This window comes from Phalacrocorax aristotelis, chromosome 6 (assembly GCF_949628215.1).
Source record: "Phalacrocorax aristotelis chromosome 6, bGulAri2.1, whole genome shotgun sequence".
Taxonomy (NCBI): Eukaryota; Metazoa; Chordata; class Aves; order Suliformes; family Phalacrocoracidae; genus Phalacrocorax; species Phalacrocorax aristotelis.
The window spans coordinates 23321099-23341337 of record NC_134281.1 but is presented as its reverse complement, the minus strand read 5'-3'; the positions used below and the strand labels follow the sequence as shown (position 1 = coordinate 23341337).

The 20239-nt window shown below is 41.7% G+C and overlaps 1 protein-coding gene across 3 annotated transcripts in view; it reads right to left on the bottom strand.

The window, feature by feature from the left end:
- Nucleotides 1-1341: 1341 nt before the first annotated feature.
- The window catches only part of FGD3 (FYVE, RhoGEF and PH domain containing 3), a 118847-nt gene continuing 99949 nt past the window's right edge, over nt 1342-20239 (bottom strand). For 2 of the 3 annotated variants that reach the window (XM_075096635.1, XM_075096637.1), the window contains 3 exons: nt 18820-18972; nt 16286-16426; nt 1342-2305 (listed from right to left, as the gene is read on the bottom strand). In XM_075096635.1, coding sequence (XP_074952736.1) covers nt 2081-2305; nt 16286-16426; nt 18820-18972 — 519 coding nt within the window. In that variant the 3' untranslated portion in view covers nt 1342-2080. The remainder of the gene's footprint in view (nt 2306-16285; nt 16427-18819; nt 18973-20239) is intronic. The other variant, XM_075096636.1, reaches the window with a different exon arrangement.

The following is a 20239-nucleotide window of genomic DNA, read 5'->3' as shown; positions in this document are numbered from 1 at the left end:
CTAAGTTGCTGCACGAGAACCATGACACAAATGCCCACAGGTGCCACTGTGTGTTATCATTTCAGGCATACTAAAAATATTTTTTAGATTCTTTTTTTTAAAGAAAGTGAACTGAATAATATAAAATTATTAGATGTGTATTTTGACATATTTATAAAAAAAGAGAAAAATATGGAGAAAAAATTACAAAAATATGTGTGCTAAAGTTTTTTTCTTGGTTAATAAAAATAGAAAATGAAAGATCTATTAAGATGCATTAATTTTGTTTTGGTTTACCATTCTCCCTTCCTATTTCTGTCTGGGTAACAAAGAAAAAGAATGAAGCAAGCGGAGTAATAAAGGAAAAGCTTCAACACCCCCCTTCACCCCCCCCCCAAGAAATCCCAAACCAGAAATATTACAAAATGAGTACCTTTTCAAGGCAAGCATCCTATATCATTACATTTTCAGGGAAGCTTGGGGGAGGAAATATCACACACTGAAAAGAACTACATCTCATGAACTATAGAAGAAAAATTACTCAGCAAGAAACCTTTTTCATGCTAACTGATTGGATGGGGGTGGGTAGGGAGGAGAGGGAAGATGCAAGTCTCATGAAATCTTACCAGTAGCTAATTAAATACACGGCTTCTAATTTTTGGAATCACAGATTTCAGGTATACGATTTGTTATACCAATGTAAAATAAAAACAAAAACAAAAACAAAAATCAATCCAAAACCCAAATAAAAACAAAAAACAGCAAAAAAAAAAAAACACCTCACTGATGCAGATCACTAGTTTTCAACAATCCTAACAAACTCACTGTATGGAGTAGCTCCTTCTTTCTACTAACATCAGAAAATGTAGAAGGTTGAAGAGGAAACAAAAGTTAAACCAAACCATTTTAAAATACAGTACTGCAACAGATTTTATTTCATTTTTATCAGTACTACATGCTTACTACCACTAGGAACAGACATCTTTTAAAATTTTTTTAAAATTTTTGTTTGTTTGTTTGTTTGCTTTTGTTCGTTTGGTTTTTAAACCTGTATTAAATGTTGACCTAAAGCTTGCTGTGCCTTGGAAATCTGGCTCAGGAGTTAACTGCATGAATTTTTATTTAAATAGATATGCACTTAAGTTTGAAAATAAGACACATACAGGTGAACAGGAAAATTAAATTACAAATTCCGTTCATACAGATATCTCTTATTCTATGAACTAAAACCTGTTAATTAGCTGAGACCTTTTAAGAATTCTCAAAATACTTATGAAACATTATTTACAAATTATATAAATAAACCCTAGGTCACTTTAAAATTAACCAATACAACAAAAAAAGTCACCTTTTTGTACTGTGTGTACTAAAAATGTTCTTGTTTATTGATCATAACCCAGTTTGCAGTATAAAATGTTTGTTCACTTACATCAAAATGGGTTCAAATAGAAGGAAAGAAATTACTGGTTTCAAAATAAAAAACAATATTATAAATGCTCAAAATCAATGAGGCTTCTTAATCTTCTTTTCTGCACAGTTTGCAGTCATTTTTAGAAGTCCCTTCTACAGTCTTCTGAACAGGTAATCTCAAAATAGCAGAGACATAGTTTTAGCAAAGGGAAAACATTCAGTACATTGCTCACACGTCACAAAGACCTTTTACCAGGAGGGAAATGACAGAGAACGTAATTGTCAGTGGCCAGCACAAGCCTTTACAACATTTAACTTAAAAGGCAGCATTTATAGAACTAATCACAGACTATACACATCCTGCACTGAACAGCGATCAAAAGGACTGGAAAATATACATTTAGGAAAATAGGAGACCGATGGTTTTCCATTACCTTTAATTCTTTTCTCCTTGTCTTTTGTTTTAAAACGTGCATTGACACCACCACCAACTACAACTACCTTTTGCTTTAACATAATATAAGCCAGGTAACTACTGTATGTGAGAAATGTACAATAAAAGGAGAGAAACCATTGAATTTCCTGTGTGAACACATGAAAATATAAAGCCATACAGATTCCAAAGTGCCATGAATACCAAATTCAAGTGATGGTTTATAGCATGTAGAAGAGAAAGTAAATGGAACTTGCTCTACGGGTTCCCAAGCCCTTCAGCTGCATCTTCAGTTTCCCCTTTGGCTGCTTTGGTGAGAATTTCCATCCATTTCATCTGCAGTTCTTCATCTTCTGCACTGAAATACAGAGTTTGCTGGGACTGGCAAAGCTTAAAAACATGCTTCACTTCAAACTTCTCACCAGAACCTGGTAAACTGACTTCATATCCAGGCAGAGGAATAGGACGTGGGTTCCGTCCATCCTAAAGAAGAAACAACAAATGTAAAAGTTCAGTAACAAGTAATATTTGAAATGGGAGGAGCAGGGGTATACTGCGCAGGGAAATTTCCTCTCAATGTGATTAAAGAAACACCTGTTTCAAACAATTTAAAGCTTGCTTTGAAGTAGTAAGATGTGATCGGAGATGCATTACCCTATATCTGAGACATGGTCACCAGACACACGCTCAGGCTAGGCAGCTACACCACAACTCTCATCAAACCAGTGTCTTGTGTGTGTGCTGCCAGCTGAGAACCCCTCTGTGCTAGTGCTGTAGCCTGCCATCGCTGCCCACAGAGTGAACACACATGCACATGCTTAAGTAAGGACATGAACACAGTTCCAGAGTATGCATACATTCAGCTCCTCATACAGTACTGTACTTAGAAAACAGAGAAGAAGTGATATCAACCACTTAACTTAATAAAAGGCAATGACTTCTTGGTGCTCTATTCTTCTTATTTAACAGATTCCCTTTCGCAGTAAGAATACAGATCCAACAGTGGCATGGCTGGGGATTTTCATGTAATTTCACATAACTTATGCCTGTTAGCTTTAAAAAAAAACACAACCAAAACCCCAAAACCCCTTTATATTAGGTACAGGCAATCAGATCCAGCCGAGAATAGTTCAGTATAGTCCTTTTTGAACCTCATGGGGCATTTGTAAGATTGGTTTAAAGGAGACAAATAAGCAGAGCTGTACACTGACACAAAGACAATTACCAGGGAGGAGACTTTAAAATAAAAGAGAATTTCAGATTTTAAATCAATCAGTCAATCTTCTCAGAAGGTCTTACGTTATTTATGATGCCTTTCAAAGTTGTGAATAAAGTTGAAGCTTAGATTCTTAAGCATCCTTTAAAGGCCAGATTAACTTAAAGGTCCAAGGAGCAATACAGCTCTCTAACAGTCATATCTTGAGCATTAACCAACTCCTCTACTAAGCTCTCATGAAAGGTGTACTTTGGCAAGGCAAGGTGTGCAATGACCAAGCAACTCATTTCAACTGATACCATCAAAGATTTTCAACGGTGGGTCCCCAAACTGAAGTCTATACCACACAGGCATCAAGCATCTGTAAGAAGCCATTGCCTCTTGTAGCAGCTACTTGTGTATCAGCCTACACAAGTTCAATGCCTCATACCAAAGTTAACAAGGCGTCCCACAAAGAGGTGGCAAAGTCATTCTTTTGTCACTCCATGCTGAATGCAGATGACTTAGTAAAACTGGAAGGGGACCACAGCCCTGAGAGCAATGGTAAAAAACCCCTACTTTTCTAATACTTAGACTAAAGTAATTAAGTTTCAGAACTGCTCACATCAATGCAAACACACACATTAACTAAGGGAGCAAAAAATACACAGTCAAAAATGTGTCTACATGTTTTATTAAATCAATACAGCCTTCCTGATTTATTAATCTACTACTTTTTATTGTTATGTAAAAATGACAGAGTTCATCTGCTTGAAGACTAGGCATTATTCTAGGAAATTTATTGCAACTTTAGGTTAAACACTAAATAATTCAGTTCCTATTTGTGTGCAAGTCATTGTGTTAAAAGCAGCACACAGTTTTGCGACCCTGACACCACAGCCGCATCTATATAAACAGGGAGATCTTGCACACGCAGAAGTTTGAACTGGCACATACAGGGTAGCTCTAGACCTGCATATGTAGCATTGCTAAAGCAAGCAAATATGGGATTGATGAACACAAAATGCACAAGAGCACATGCCAGCATAAACATGCCTCCTTCCTTGATCTTGTTTTAGAAAAACAGACACTAAGACTTGTCACATGTAAAATTGGAGGTTGCCCATGACAATGAAAAATATCGTTTGTAAGCCAAGAAGTGCAGTGTAAGAGCAAATTTATGTTTGAATTTTACATGTTACACATACCCAACACATGCAGACACAGGCAAATTGAGCAGACTGCCTTTGGTCTTGCTTCCTCCCTTTTATTAATAGGATGCCTTTGTCACTTTCTCTGTACCTGCCTGATCCAAAAGGAAGGGATTGAAATTATCTCTGAAAAGCTGCACTACTGACAGATAAAGGTGAAGCACTCAGCCTCCAGTCATACCACACACCCAAACCAGACCTCTCTGTTGGACTGTGAGCGTCTCTGGTTTTCCTCCGGCACTGAGCCCTTCCCCTCCCCTACCTGGAGTGCAACAAATCCAGGGGCTGTACTGCACCCACGAGGAATTTGGGCCCTACACCGAGCACATACAGATTTACAGACCTGACAGAGATATAAATGTCATATTCTATTTTTAAAAGCCTACTAGATTTGGCTGGTTGAATAGTTTTTTGTTTGCTTGTTTGTTTAATATTTCTGTATGCAACATACCAGGGTTGCATGATATCAGTATTTCATAGAATCATAGAATCGTTAAGGTTGGAAAAGACCCTTAAGATCATCAAGTCCAACCGCTAACCTATCACTGCCAAGTCCACCACTGAACCATATCCTCAAGCACCACATCTACCCTTCTTTTAAATACCTCCAGGGATGAAGACTCAACCACCTCCCTGGGCAGCCTGTTCCAGTGTTTGGCAACCCTTTTGGTGAAGAAGTTTTTCCTAATATCCAAACCAATATAATCAAACCAAACTACCCAGTGCTGAGAAGACCTTTGCTTTAGGGTTGATTTAAATATTTTTTCCTGAGATAGTGAGTGATACACAAAAACCTACTGGTTGTGTAATACTGTCAGTAACCACAAGCATTGTGCACTCATCCTGACTCTAAGCAGCATAATACTACTGTGTTATTTATTTAGGTAATTACAGCAGCATTTATTCGTTGTTCTATTACAACCATTACAACACCCAGGGTTTCAGACAGGGAATGGATAGCTCAATTCCACTACACAGGCAGTTCTTTTTCATGTATCCCTCCATAGAGACATCCCTCTTGCACTGCACATCTCATTGCAGCGTATCAGCTCTCTTACACAAATACACAGAACAAGAGTTACCCACTGATAGATGACTATAATTTCCTACTGCTACTTTTGAGTCTCTGCTTTTCCACCTAAACTCTACCCTCCACCCACTTAGGATCTAATCTCAGCCTTGCACGAATCTTTAAGAGACTTCCGCAATGCGATGGTGTGCCAAGATGCAAAGCTCTGCAGGTCCATGAAATAGTGGAGGCAGAGTTTCGTGCAGGGCCAATTAAAGTTTCACCTAAACATGGTCTACAGACAAGCCACAAAAATACTTTTCTAAAACCCTAAACTCAACTTCAAACTCAGCTACTCCCTTATTTTCTAGGAGTAAATCACATTTACATGATGAATAGAAGATTTTTCTTCAGATTTCATAAAACAAAATTTTCTCTTGAATCAAACCTCATAATTATTACATACCCTAGTGTCATGGTTTTAGCTGGGATAGAGTTAATTTTCTTTACTGTAGCTGGCATAGTGCTGTGCTTTGGACTTAGTATGAAAACAATGTCGATAACACACCGATGTTTTGGTTGTTGCTGAGTAGTGCTTGTACTAGTCAAGGACTCTTCTAGCTTCCCATGCTCTGCCAGGTGCACAAGAAGCCGGGAGGGGAGGGGGCACAGCTAAGAGAGTGGATTCAAACTGACCAAAGGGATATTCCGTATCATGTAATGTCGTGCCGAGTATGTTAACTGGGAGGAGCTGGCCGGGGGAGGGAATCAACTGTTGCAGCTCGGGAACTGGCAGCATCAATTGGTGGGTGGTGAGCGGTTGTATCGTTTGTGTTTCTGGTTTTTTTTTACTTTTTTTTTCCTTTCCCCTTTTATTATATTATCATTATTGTTTTTATTATAATAATAATTATTATAATAATAATTATTCTTATTGTAATTATTAAACTGTGCTTATCTCAACCCACAAGTTCTTTTGCTCTTCTGATTCTCTACCCCATCCCACAGGAGTAGGGGGGAGTGAGTGAGCGGCTGCGTGGTGTTTAGTTGCCGACTGAGGCTGAACCACAACAGTCCGTTTCTTATTCCATATCATTTACATCATGCTCAGGTCCCATACTATGCAACATAATTTCAATAACCCCTATCCGCCCTCTCATCCTTTAACAGAATATACAGATTTCATGTATCATTCCCCTAGTCTATGGACCACCCCTGTAAAATTTCCATGAAATGTCCACTGAGTTCATTTAGTCCATGACTTCAGGTTCCATCTATTGTATGATTCTTTCAGAGAGGTGGGGTGTGTGGTGTTGGATTGTTGCATGCTGAATTCAGTCCTCATTTCGTCACTGCTGCACTGTTAGTCCTTGTTCTATCACCGCTGCACTTTGCCTGGTTCAATGAAAGTTCATTTTTTTATTAATTTGGGAGATCTGTAGCATGATACCATTGGTATGGCATATAGCAACCATAGTAGTGATGACATGCAACATTATACAGCAATTAACAGCATATTATTCAGTTCATTGGCTGTTTTCACCCAGAATCAAATCCCCTTGAGGTACACACCGGACTCCTCCATCCTCCCACATCACCCACCAACTGCACCCAGGTCCTTGAGCAAAAGCAGTCCCACAAATGGGTTTGCCCTTGCCTGAGGCCGGAAGAGCCCAGACTCTTTTGCCCAGCATATTTTTTACATGCACTACAGGGACTCTCTCCCCTTCCACAGTATGTAGGATTTCTGACTGGGCAGGGCCAGCTTGATTGGCAGATCCCCTCCTGTTGGCTAACCACGTGGCTTTTGCTAAATGTGTATCCCAGCGCCTGAATGTTTCACCTCCCGTTGCTCTTAGCGTAGTTTTAACAGTCCATTGTACTGTTCAATGTTTCCTGAGGCTGGTGCGTGATAGGGGGTGTGATACACCCACTCAATGCCGTGCTCTTTGGCCCAGGTGTCTATGAGGTTATTTCGGAAATGAGTCCCGTTGTCTGACTCAGTTCTCTCTGGGGTGCCATGTCGCCACAGGACTTGTTTTTCGAGACCCAGGTTAGTGTTCAGGGCAGTGGCATGGGGGACAGGATATGTTTCCAGCCAGCCAGTGGTTGCTTCTACCATGGTGAGAACATGGCGCTTGCCTTGGCCGGTTTGTGGCAGTGTGATATAATCGATTTGCCAGGCCTCCCCATATTTATACTTCAGCCATCGTCCCTCATACCACAGAGGCTTTACCCGCTTCGCTTGCTTGATTGTAGTGCACGTTTCACATTCGTGGATAACCTGCACAATAACGTCCATGGTCAAGTCCACCCCTCGATCACGAGCCCACCTCTATGTTGCATCTCTCCCTTGATGGCCTGAGGTGTCATGGGCCCATCGAGCTAGGAATAGTTCACCCTATGTTGCCAGTCCAGATCCACCTCAGCCACTTCAATCTTGGCAGCTGGATCCACCTGCTGGTTGTTTTGATGTTCTTCAGTGGCCCGACTCTTGGGGATGTGAGCATCGACGTGACGTACCTTTACAACCAGGTTCTCTACCCGGGCAGCAATATCTTGCCACAATGTGGCGGCCCAGATGGGTTTGCCTCTATGGTGCCAGTTGCTTTGCTTCCACTGGCTGTAGCCAGCCCCACAGGGCATTTGCCACCATCCAGCAGTCAGTATAGAGATAGAGCACTGGCCACTTTGCCCGTTCAGCAATGTCTAAGGCCAGCTGGATGGCCTTTACCTCTGCAAACTGGCTCGATTCACCTTCTCCTTCAGCAGTTTCTGCAACTTGTCGTGTAGGACTCCATACAGCAGCCTTCCATCTCCGGTGCTTTCCCACAAGGCGACAGGACCCATCAGTGAACAGGGCATACTGCTTTTCATCTTCTGGCAGTTTGTTATACAGTGGGGCTTCTTCAGCACGTGTCTCCTCCTCCTCTGGTGATGATCCAAAATCTTTGCCTTCTGGCCAGTCCATAATCACTTCCAAGATTCCTGGGTGACTGGGGTTTCCTACTCGAGCCTGCTGGGTGATCAGTGCAACCCATTTACTCCACGTAGCATCAGTTGCATGGTGTGTAGAGGGGACGTTCCCTTTGAACATCCAGCCCAGCACTGGCAGTCGGGGTGGCAGGAGCAACTGTGCTTCAGTACCAACCACTTCTGAAGCAGCTCAAACGCCTTCATATGCTGCCAATATCTCTTTTTCAGTTGGAGTATAGCGGGCTTCAGACCAGCTGTATCCCCGACTCCAAAACCCTAGGGTCTCCCGTGGCGCTTTCTGCCAGAGGCTCCAGGTAGGGCCGTTCTCCCCGGCTGCAGTGTAGCACATTTTTTATATCTTGTCCTGCCCGGACTGGCCCAAGGGCTACTGCATGAACTATTTCTCGTTTAATCTGTTCAAATGCTTGTTGTTGCTCAGGGCCCCATTTGAAATCATTCTTCTTCCGGGTCACTTGATAGAGAGGGCTTATGATCAGACTGTAGTGTGGAATATGCATTCTCCAAAAAACCACAACACCCAAAAACGCTTGTGTTTCCTTTTTGCTAGTTGGTGGAGACATGGCTGCTATTTTGTTGATCACATCCATTGGGATCTGACAACGTCCATCTTGCCATTTGATTCCTAAGAACTGGATCTCTTGTGCGGGTCCCTTCACCTTACGTTGTTTTATGGCAAAACCAGCTTTCAGAAGGATTTGGACTATTTTCTTCCCTTTCTTAAAAACTTCTTCTGCTGTGTTGCCCCACATGATGATGTCATCAATGTACTGAAGGTGTTCTGGAGCTTCTCCCTGTTCTAGTACAGTCTGAATCAGTCCATGGAAAATGGTAGGACTGTGTTTCCACCCCTGGGGTACTCGATTCCAGGTGTACTGGGCGCCCCTCCAAGTAAAAGCAAACTGTGGCCTGCACTCTGCTGCCAAAGGGATTGAGAAGAATGCATTAGCAATATCAGTTGTGGCATACCACTTGGCTGCCTTGGACTCCAGTTTGTATTGAAGTTCTAGCATGTCTGGCACAGCAGCACTCAACGGTGGAGTGACTTCATTCAGGCCACGATAGTCTACTATAGCCTCCACTCTCCATTAGACTTCCGGACTGGCCATATGGGACTGTTAAAGGGTGAGTGCATCTTACTGATGACTCCTTGGCTTTTCAGTCAGTGAATGAGCTCATGGATGGGAATCAGAGAATCTTGGTTGGTGCAATATTGCCGTCGGTGCACTGTTGTGGTAGTGATCGGCACCTGTTGTTCTTTGACCCTCAGCAACCCCACAACAGAAGGGTCCTTTGAGAGGCCAGGCAAGGTAGACAGCTGTTTAATTCTCTCCATCTCCAAGGCAGCTACACCAAAAGCCCACCTGTACTCTTTTGGGTCCTTGAAATACCCTCTCCTGAGGTAGTCTATGCCAAGGATGCACGGAGCCTCTGGGCCAGTCACAATGGAGTGCTTTTGCCACTCATTCCTGGTGAGGCTCACTTCGGCCTCCAATACAGTTAGCTCTTGGGATCCCTCTGTCACTCCAGCAATACTGATGGGTTCTGCCCCTATATGGTTTGATGGCATTAGGGTGCACTGTGCACCGGCGTCCACTAAAGCTTTGTATTCCTGTGGGTCAGATGTGCCAGGCCATCGGATCCACACAGTCCAGTAAGCCCAGTTATCCCTTTCCTCCACCTGGCTGGAGGCAGGCCCCTCTAGTCTTGATCATGGCATTCACAACTCACTTCCTGCAAATGTGAGTCAAAAGTCTCTCTATTAAGCTCAGAAATAAAATCAGCGCTTCCACTCCTCTGTCTAGGGACCTGCTCACTGGAAATTGGAGCAGCAGCTTTCCTGGAAGAACCTCCCTGAGTGATTGTTCTTCCTTGCAGTTCACATACCCGTGCCTCTAGGCTGAGGTAGGCTTGCCATCCCACCTCATCATGTCCTCTCCGTGGTCATGAAGGTAGAACCATAGCATGGCCCATGGTGTGTATCCTCTCCTTTGAGCCAAAGGACGCTTATTCCTAACAGCTGAGACACTACTCTCTAGAGATGAGGAGCAGGACATATCTTCTTTGAGTTGCTGGACCTCCCAGGACAGTTTCTCCACAGCAGAGACAAGCTATTTGGTTCATACTCCCAGAGTCTATCAATCACCTCCACCACTGTTGGTGTCTCGTCATCTTTCCAGGACATTACGGCCAATGAGTTCCTATGCGTCGATGGTGCGCTCTGTAGAAACTTCCACCACATGGGTCGTGCACTGGGCTTTATCTGGATCTTTGGATGACTGTTCATCGTCTAGGTCACTATAAATCACCTCGAGCACAGCTAGTTCCTTCAGGTACTGGATACCTTTCTCCATGGTCATCCATTTTCCTAGGCAAAATACAATATCTGCTTTGAAGGGGTACCTTTCTCTCACACCTGACAGGAGTCGCCTCCAGAGACTGAGGACTTGTGTTCCTTTTCCAATTGCTTTGTCAATGCCCCCTTCCCTAGAGAGGGATCCCAGTTGTTTGGCTTCCTTCCCTTCTAATTCCAGGCTACTGGCACCGTTATCCCAGCATCCAGGTGATAATGTGCTCACCTGAATGACAGCTGAAATCTTTTAGTATATCCTGCAACTCACTCAAGGATAGGGATCGGGTGGTCTCTATTTCATTTATGACTTCTTCCTCCTTTCCCCCTGATGGCCCTGCTTTTTCATCATCCCGTTCTAAACGAGTTGTCGTCTGCTTCCAATATTTCTTCTTGTCTAGTTTCTGTTTCTTGTACAAGTTCTTCCTCCTCCTCTTCTTGTGATGGCCCTGGTTCTTCATCATCTCTTCCTAAACGAGTTGACTTTCTTTTCCAAGATTTCTTCTTGAGCATAGGGGCGACTGATACTGGCATGGGTTGGTCCTCTGATTTAGCTGCAATGCTTGTCACCAGTGTTTGAGTAGCTGCAGTGCCTGTCATGGGGGTTTGAGTGGCCACAGTACTTGTCACTGTGGTCGGAGTAGCTGCAGTGTCTGTCGTGGGGGTTTAAGTGGCTGCAGTGCTTGTCACTTTCCTTGTCTTTGTCTTTTTAGATCCAGAGGCCTTCTCTTCCCCTTGGGGGTACTGAATATTGTTAAATAGGGATCAATAGGCATGGGCCCGGCCCTAGCACATTGCAATGATTTGTATCTCTCTGGAATTGCCAGGGTGACAACACACTTTCTCCAAATATTCTACTAATTTTTCAGGATTCTGCACTTGTTCAGGGGTGAAGTCCCACACCACATGGGGTGCCCACTGTCTTAGGCATTTGCCCATACTATCCCACATACCCTGCCACGCATAGCTATTGAGCCTTGGGGCAGATCTCTGGATTATATTCTTAAATTGCTTATTAAGCTTAGACAGAACTGAAACCATCTGCCAAAGCAATACCACCAAATGTATCTTGACTACCCAAGGATGTTCAAGATACTGAAAAGTTGTTGTAATGAAGGAGGAGACATTATATAAGATGGTAGCTACGGTGCCATTCTGTATTTCCCCCATAAAAAACTTCTCAGAGGAGGAGGTATAATTGCTAATTGTCTCCACGAGGTGATAGCCAAAGTACAGTAACGGCTTCCATGCAAGACCTAAATAACCGATAACAGTCAAGGCCAGTGTTTTAATAACAAATCTCCTAGGCAAAATATCTCTAATCACTGCAGAGCACAGCAAACTACAAAAATCAACAGCAATTTTTAACGTGTACTTTACAATCAGCATGGTATACACTGGACAAACTAATATTGAGAACAGGTGAATCAATGCTGTGACCAGCAACTGTTATTATCTAAAACCCTTCATGCCCCACACTGGGTGCCAAAATGGACTGTTGTGGTTCAGCCTTAGTCGGCAACTAAACACCATGCAGCCGCTCACTCACTCCCCCCTACTCCTGTGGGATGGGGTAGAGAATCAGAAGAGCAAAAGAACTTGTGGGTTGAGATAAGCACAGTTTAATAATTACAATAAAAATAATAATAATTATTATAATAAAAACAATAATGATAATATAATAAAAGGGAAAAGGAAAAAAAAGTAAAAAAAAACCCAGAAACACAAACGATACAACCGCTCACCACCCACCAATTGATGCTGCCAGTTCCCGAGCTGCAACAGTTGATTCCCTCCCCCGGCCAGCTCCTCCCAGTTAACATACTCGGCACGACGTTACATGATATGGAATATCCCTTTGGTCAGTTTGAATCCGCTCTCTTAGCTGTGCCCCCTCCCCTCCCGGCTTCTTGTGCACCTGGCAGAGCATGGGAAGCTAGAAGAGTCCTTGGCTAGTACAAGCGCTACCCAGCAACAACCAAAACATCGGTGTGTTATCGACATTGTTTTCATACTAAGTCCAAAGCACAGCACTATGCCAGCTACAGTAAAGAAAATTAACTCTATCCCAGCTAAAACCATGACATCTAGCTCTCACTATACTAATTTACCCTCTGTATTTCTACAAAATTCATTATTTCTCTAGCTAGCTGGGACTCCTTAATTCTGCATTTCTCAATCAGGTGTAAGTTAATGTCAGCTCTGGAGGTAGTTGTGCATTTTACAAGGCCAATGGGGGCAGAAGCTCCAGGTTGAGCCCTTGGAAAGACAAGTTTCTGTAAAACTACTGATCCATAAACCTGAGGTGGTCTTTGCTTATAAGCAAACTCTTATAATTTCACTCAGATAAACAAACAGTTGCACAAATCCTGTCTCAGTTTAAGAACAGATAAAATTGGTACGATTTCCATACCTAAATAAGCTGTGGATTTTATCCTCATGCATAAAGCCTTATGCAAGTCTTAAACCGTGAGCACTCAGGATTAATTCATTCTCCTGGAACAAGAATCTAAAGCTAAAGAGCAGCTTTCTTGCTATCGCTTAAAGCCTATGAGTTGTTTTTCCATTTGCACTGGCATTTGTTCTTTGGTGTGAAGGCTGGGGGTGCAAAGGACGAAAGCTGTCAGGGCTTTTACTGTATCAGAAGCTCCAGATTCAGCTTGGTCTACTCCTTCTTCCCATGAGGCAGCTGTTCTTCCTGTTCCTTTTAAAAATAATCCCCCAATTTTCAAACTGTTATAGTAATGCTTCACTTGGTCTGTGTTTCAAGACCTCTAATACCATTGTTGGCAATAATATTGCCAAAAGAAACCTCTGCTTTTAGGCACTGAAATGTTTCTTTGCAGGCCTAAAGAGGTTTGTGAGATGCATCAAAGTGGTTGTACAAAACAAAACAATGCCTGGGTGTGCTGGTTTTGGCTGAGAAGGGGTTAATTCTCTTCACTGTAATGCCTGTAGTAGGCAGGGACCTTTCCAGCTTCCCATGCTCTGCCACGTGGGCAGGATGCCGGGAGGGGTGGGGCCACAGCCAGGGCAGCTGACCCCGACTGGCCAATGGGATGTCCATTCCATACCATGTGACACCATGACCAGTATATTAAGGGGGGCAGCTGGCGTGCTGAGGGGGGCAGTTGTGGCTCGGGGACTGGTGGCGTTGGGTTGGTGGGTGGTGAGCGGCTGTGTCACGTGCGGTTTGTTTTTGTGGTTCATTCCCCCCCCCAGGTTTTGCGCCTCTCATCGTTCTCCTTTCCATTGCATTGTTGTTGTTTTATTTTAATTATTAAACTGTTCTTATCTCAACCCACGAGCATTACCCTTCTGATTCTCTCCCCTGTCCCACCGGTGGGGAAGTGAGTGAGCGCCTGTGTGGGGTTGAGTTGCTGGCTAAACCACAACACTGGGAAAATAACATTCATGCACGTGAGTGGTTCCTGACTGATGCCAGACACTCGGCCACCAGGCATGAAGCTCTGGAAAAGATTTTTCTCAGAGCCTGGTGTATATTATGTAAACCAGAAATAACAAGAACATTGGGTTAATATCAAGGAATGGGATTTGGTTTGTAATTTTTTCCTTCAGTTAGATGCAAATTGAAGAAAGTATACAAGTGGGAATCGTAGGCCCTTGAAGGAGGGACTCATTTTGTTGTTTATAGTCTCAGCCTGAAACTGGTGATTCCCGATAGTAAATCCTGGCTTGGTTATTGCATGTAAGATAGATCAACTTTCTCCTGTATGCTTTCTTGCCGCTTTACTGGGAGATTTATGTCACACCTGAAGTAGTTGAGGATGCTAACCATTAAATTTAACTGCCATAAAATTGACAATCAGTATCAAAGGCAACATTTTCCTCTAAAAATCAGGATCTTACTAATAATATCAACAGAGACTTGAGATCAAATTTGGCAGGACATGGGGCAAAGAACGTAGCATCTGAAGCACAGAAGCTCCTCCAGCTTCCAACCTTGGCCTTGCATGACTGTTCGGAGGGGACCTGCAGAATTGAACATCATTCTGTAGTGCAGTAAATACAGCTGGTTCATGTCCCATGGGTTATTACTTTTGTTCTCCTGAGACAATCAGTCATGGACTAGGAGAAATTATCTTCCTAGGTCATACCATGGAAGAAGCGTTGCTTCCTCTCAACTCCTTATTCCATTCTTAGATTACATATGTTGCTCCTGGGTGAGGAAGGCTGAAGAATTTAGACCTCTTCCCCTCTATTCTCACTATCCTTCCCCAAACTTGCCTGTGCAAGAGACACTGGCTTGGTCTGTATGGGGTTCAGGGGTTGCGCTGGTCCTTTGCTGAGGCACAGCTTTCACATCAGTTGAAATATTTCACAGCAAAGCCATTCTCTTTGCTTTGCTTTTTTAAAGCTTTTCTCCTTTCCCCAGACTCTGACTCAGAGAGGTCTAAAGACTGGTTTTGTTGCATTCGTTTTAGCGTTTTGTCTGAGGCAGTTTGCTTTTCCAGCTTATCATTTCAGTCATGCATCTCCTGTTGACTAGGAGGAAAGCCAGGCAGCTCACTGCCTGTGGCATGAATTGGAAGCTTACCCAGCGTGGGGTTTAAATACCAGATCAAGCCAAATGGGCTGTGCCTGGAGCTCCAAATTCTTGAGCACTATGCTTAAAACATTGCACACACTTGTTTAAAACCAGAGGTGTTCTTGCTGACCAGGAGCAAAATAAACACACTTCTGAGGACAATGTGTACTTCTTGTTGAACATTTGCTATGGGGTAAGCTTTACTTTGAATAGCTTTATAAAATTATGGGTAATATTTAGTTCCCAGACTGTTCCAAGCTACAGCCATACAAACTGATGCTAATAAAAAGCAAACCCTTCACCTCACTAGAATTACAGAAGGGTAATGGTAGGCTGAATTTGAACCCATTTCTTCTTCCATCCCACCCTGGAGATAAAACAAAGATATATATAAACATGTCAAACGCCAAATACAAAACTGGATATGGGGGATCTCATTTCAGCATTGTCATTCTTTATCTTCAGCACTAAGGAAGCATGACTGATACTTCTATTGTGGATATTCTGTCCTGGATATAGGTATTTCTATCACTTGGATTTCATAGCACACAAATGCTAGTTAGCTTCCACAGCACAGCTTCAAAAAAAATAATGCTTATCACAGTAATTATTTCAAGCAAAGATAAAATCACATGATGCTACAGCAAGGAGCTTTACCAAACACAGTGCATTTTTCAGGCTGAAGAACATCTACCTTTCTACAAATTTCTCCACCCTCTCAACCCAGAACTAGGTTAAAAAAAAAAAAAAAAGAAAAAGAAGAAAAGCTTGAACCAGCAATTGCACTACTCATACTGCTTTGCAGCTCTACACGTTACAGGAAAGTGCTTTCCCTAATGACAGGGTATTAAAACCTTTGAATATACCTGCCTGAAATCTCTAAAATAAGCAAAACATAATCAAATTATCCTTGTTTTGTCTTTTTGTTAAAAAAATGGAAAAGAAAAGCTCTGAGCTTAAACATTTGCTCATAAACGTATCAGCAATAACTACAGATAACAAGGAAATCTGAAATCTCTGAGGCTTTGTGCTATATTCAGAATACCAAGTTCATTTTTGTTGTTGAAACCAAGCCAAATCCTTTGGCCTAATTCTCAGCTTGACTTATGCTTCTTTTTTTTTGCTGTGTGTTAACCTTCATGGAAGTCATTTTACCTGGCTACTTCCTTGCAGATACAGAACAAGAGGTTCAGTCTTGGGGACGGTCACCCACATTTTGTACCAAGTCTTCCCTTTTTCAAGGAACTGGAGGTAGCTGCTGAAGAGGCTGTTTTCACCTGCCAAGATGCTGTGCTTCTGGATGAAGGGAGGGGAAAAAACCACGCTGTTTCCATTGATGCTTACATGGGTAAAATACTTAGAATTAAGTATAATATATACTTAAGTATAATATATACTTAAGTTGTCAACAACAAAACAACAAATTTTAAATTATTATTATATACCATCAGGAAATAGCACAATTCCACGTAACAGAGGCAGATGCTGAACTACTGTTCCAGTATTCCACCTCCATCAAGTAAATTGAGAATGGTAATTAAGATGATGCAGCTAGTTTCTTGCTTAGCAAAGTAGGGTGGGAGATTATTTCAAATTAATGCAAAAGGTGTATTAACAGACACTTCTTCATGAATGCAGAGAGATGTCAGCTGAATCAGAGCGCGCTAGGGCAAAAAAAGATTGAAAGAAATTTTTGTCTGTAATAGAAAGCAAAAAAACCCAAAATTCCTGTTCACATTAGACTTTGCACAGAAGTCTCCTGGGGATTTCTGCCATCCGCTAATAACATTTGTAAAGTGGCAATCTCCTCTGCTGATATTGAGCTTGTTAAGAAAGTTCAATGTAAATAGGAGAGAAAGAAAAACACTGGCTCTGATCTTTCTTTTTTATACACTTACTTTCTTGCATTTTACCTGATCCTTTGAAGATTTAGCAGAAGGTTAGAAGCCTGAGCATATGAGGGAAAAATGACTCTTCCTTGGGTTTTTACAGCTTTTTGCTGTAATCTGCTATCTAAAGTAAAGCCATAGATCACATTTCACTGGTTTGCTTTTTGACTTTTAACAGAGCTCTTGGCTGGGTAGGTGTCAAGTTTTCACTTTACTGGCAAACAGCTCTGCTGAAACAGTATTAGACAGTTTGTCAGGAGATACCACAAATTATACTGATGCATACTAGGTGCTCATCATCTGTAGGCATAGCTGTAGCATATATCTGAAGTTTTTGATGGTATCAAGCTCTGGATCCAGAATCTTCTCTGCACTCTGTAGATGTGGTAGTTCAGGGAAAGGCAACATAAATTTGTAGCTTTACCCCACTTTTTGTATTTCTGACATTCTGGATGTGTTTGGCTACAAAGCATCTCAGTGGCAGAATCCACTCTGGGACACTGTGCTGGTGTAATTTTACTTGTCTAGGTACATTTAGTAGCCTGGAAAGAAATATGACATGCTGGGAAGCAGAGTGGAACAGGGTCTAAGAAGACTATTTGAGGAAGCATTTACAACAGGAACTCTGGATATGCACTGGCAGGTTTACATTTCCTCCTCAGAGTCTAGCTCTTTTCCGTGTTTGGTTCTGATGAGGAGTATAACAAGGCTGGAACTCAGTGTGATGGCTCTGAGAGGTGGCTTCCAGAAAAATGTTTTTCAAGGTAAGATGTTTTTCAGTATAGGCTGCAATTGTTCCCCAATTTTCCATGCAGTGCTCAAAGCAGGATGGCGTAGGTCAGCATAACAGGGGGAAGGGTGATTTGCAATGAAGTTAAGTTCTCAGTGTGTCAGTGGCTCTTTCAAGAATCTGATGCCTCTGTGGGCCCACTTTCAATTGAGATGAATGTCCTCTTTTACACACACAGTGACTTCTGGCTGTATTACACAGGTAAAAGAAATAAAAATCTTTGCTTCAAGGTGGCCCATGAAAAGCGTGGCATGTAATGGTACTCACAGCTCTGCTCGTAGTCTAAAAAAAGCATTGGTAAGAGAAGGTTCAGTTGTGGGTGAGGATAAAACAAATCAGTGTGCCAATATGTTTCTTGTTCTTGTAAAAAGTAAGGGTAGGATGTGCCGCTATCATGGTATAATGCTTGGTGACATCTGCGGCAATTGTAAGCAGTAGTTCACACAGTATAATCTGTGGAAGTCATGTCTTGGAGAAAAGAGCCTGAATTTTAGCAGGCTGAGAGTTTCAGTGAATCCAGATAGTCTTTCAGAAGAATGCCATGCTTTTGCATAATCAACTAAGTAAAAATTTGTTTCAATGACATTTTGAAAGGATGTGAAATAAGTATTGCAAAAGTATCTTCTATATGGAGTTAAAAGTGAAAAAACAGATCATATTTTGCCAAGTTTTGCCAATAGTTCTTGTGCACAACTCAAGATTGGAAATGCACCACAAGAAAAAGAAGCCAGTTCTTCCTCTTTTTATGTTACTTTGTAGCTGAAGCTTAGCTGCAAAATCTGTGTGCATTCCTGTTTGGTCAGCACCCTACAATGAAGACTCACCATTTACAAACAGCATTCAGCGTGCATGCACGTTCAGTACAAATTATAGGCCAGAGGGTCAAATATCATGGTGGGGGAAAAAAGATAACTATATTTGTTTTAAATAAATACATTTTTTAAAAAGAGAGAGAGAGAGGCTCACAAGGGCAGCTAGCACACCAAAAGTTTCTTAGCTAAATACGCTACCTCTGCAGCTACTCTTTTCTTTTGTTCTCCAACTGCTTCCACTCCAGGGCTGCACGGGCTTGCTGGTAACTGCAGAAAACACTCTTTACACACTCGATTATGACGACTATTATCTGCAAGTGGTTTAAACTCAGAGCATTTTGCACAGATCACCTGTAACAGAAATATTAGCCATTGTTAAAACTTCTCCAACCTTTCTCCAAAGAAAGTGACTTGCAGAATGGTTGTTTTTAAAGTGAAAACTGGAAAACTAATGTAAATGTAGGATAGAGCGACCGATATAATATTTACTTTATTTACCTCCATTAATAATTAACATTTTTGTGATCCCATGCTGTGTACAAATATACCTAATTATAGAAAACATACGCCTTTTGGCAAATACTTTATGATTAACATCATGCAAGTTTGGTTTTCTTTTCTTAGAAGCCTTTATGAGTCAAAATGGGCTCAGGTTGACAAAGCAATTAGTGTTTTTTAATGCCAATCATAAAACGGTCTAGGAAGGACTGATTTTCAGAATAAAGGTAGCTGATGCTTCCTTGTCAATTCAGCAGTTCAGCCTGACAGAACTGAGGAATCAAAAAATCACTGACCATTTTAAGAACATAATCCAATATATTATCCATTAAAATCTGTTTGTCTGATGCCAAATCAACAACTTTTGATTCCTTTCCTCAGCTGTCCAGAGAACATAATGACACATCAGTCCCATGAAACCAGCGCTCATGAAGAGTGATGGACCTGCAGCTCTGGAACCTGTTTTCACACCTAAAATCTGACTCTACCGCTTGCTGTTGCACAGCTGCTCGAAGGAGAGAAACTGTTCCCTGAGGTGCAAGGTAGGAGCAGTCAGCCAGATTTGACATCCATTCTGAATTTACTGTACAATAATATACCACAAATGCCCTTCAGGTACAAGTATATGTTATATGCTTCACTGCAAGATGTTAATAACAAAAAGATGTTAAGATAGTAATTAACTGCCTTAATTCAGCAAGTGTTAAGTGAAGCACCATTCTGCCAAGTTATATAAACAAAAGCAAGCTAGCGTTTTCAGAAACATTATAGTCTTTCCTTGTGACAAATTAACTTCTTTAATTTGAATGCTATTGCCACATCACAAAACATCGCATAATCAAGAACTGTTTAACAATACATTATTAATAATGTAATTCTTATCTCTCTGTCCACAGGGGAAAATTATTATTTCATTTCTTTAATAATACTGAGTTTTGCAATGGAATGTTTTAAGCCTCCAGAAATGCATTTCCTTATTTCAGTAATTACTAATAAAAACAAAGCCAGAAGGTTGAAAATCCCAATTCTGGTGCAAATGTGTCTCCTCCACAGTAATGTTATTTCAGTTGCTGAAACTGAAGTTTCTTCAAACATCTTAACTATACATTTAGGTCTCTCT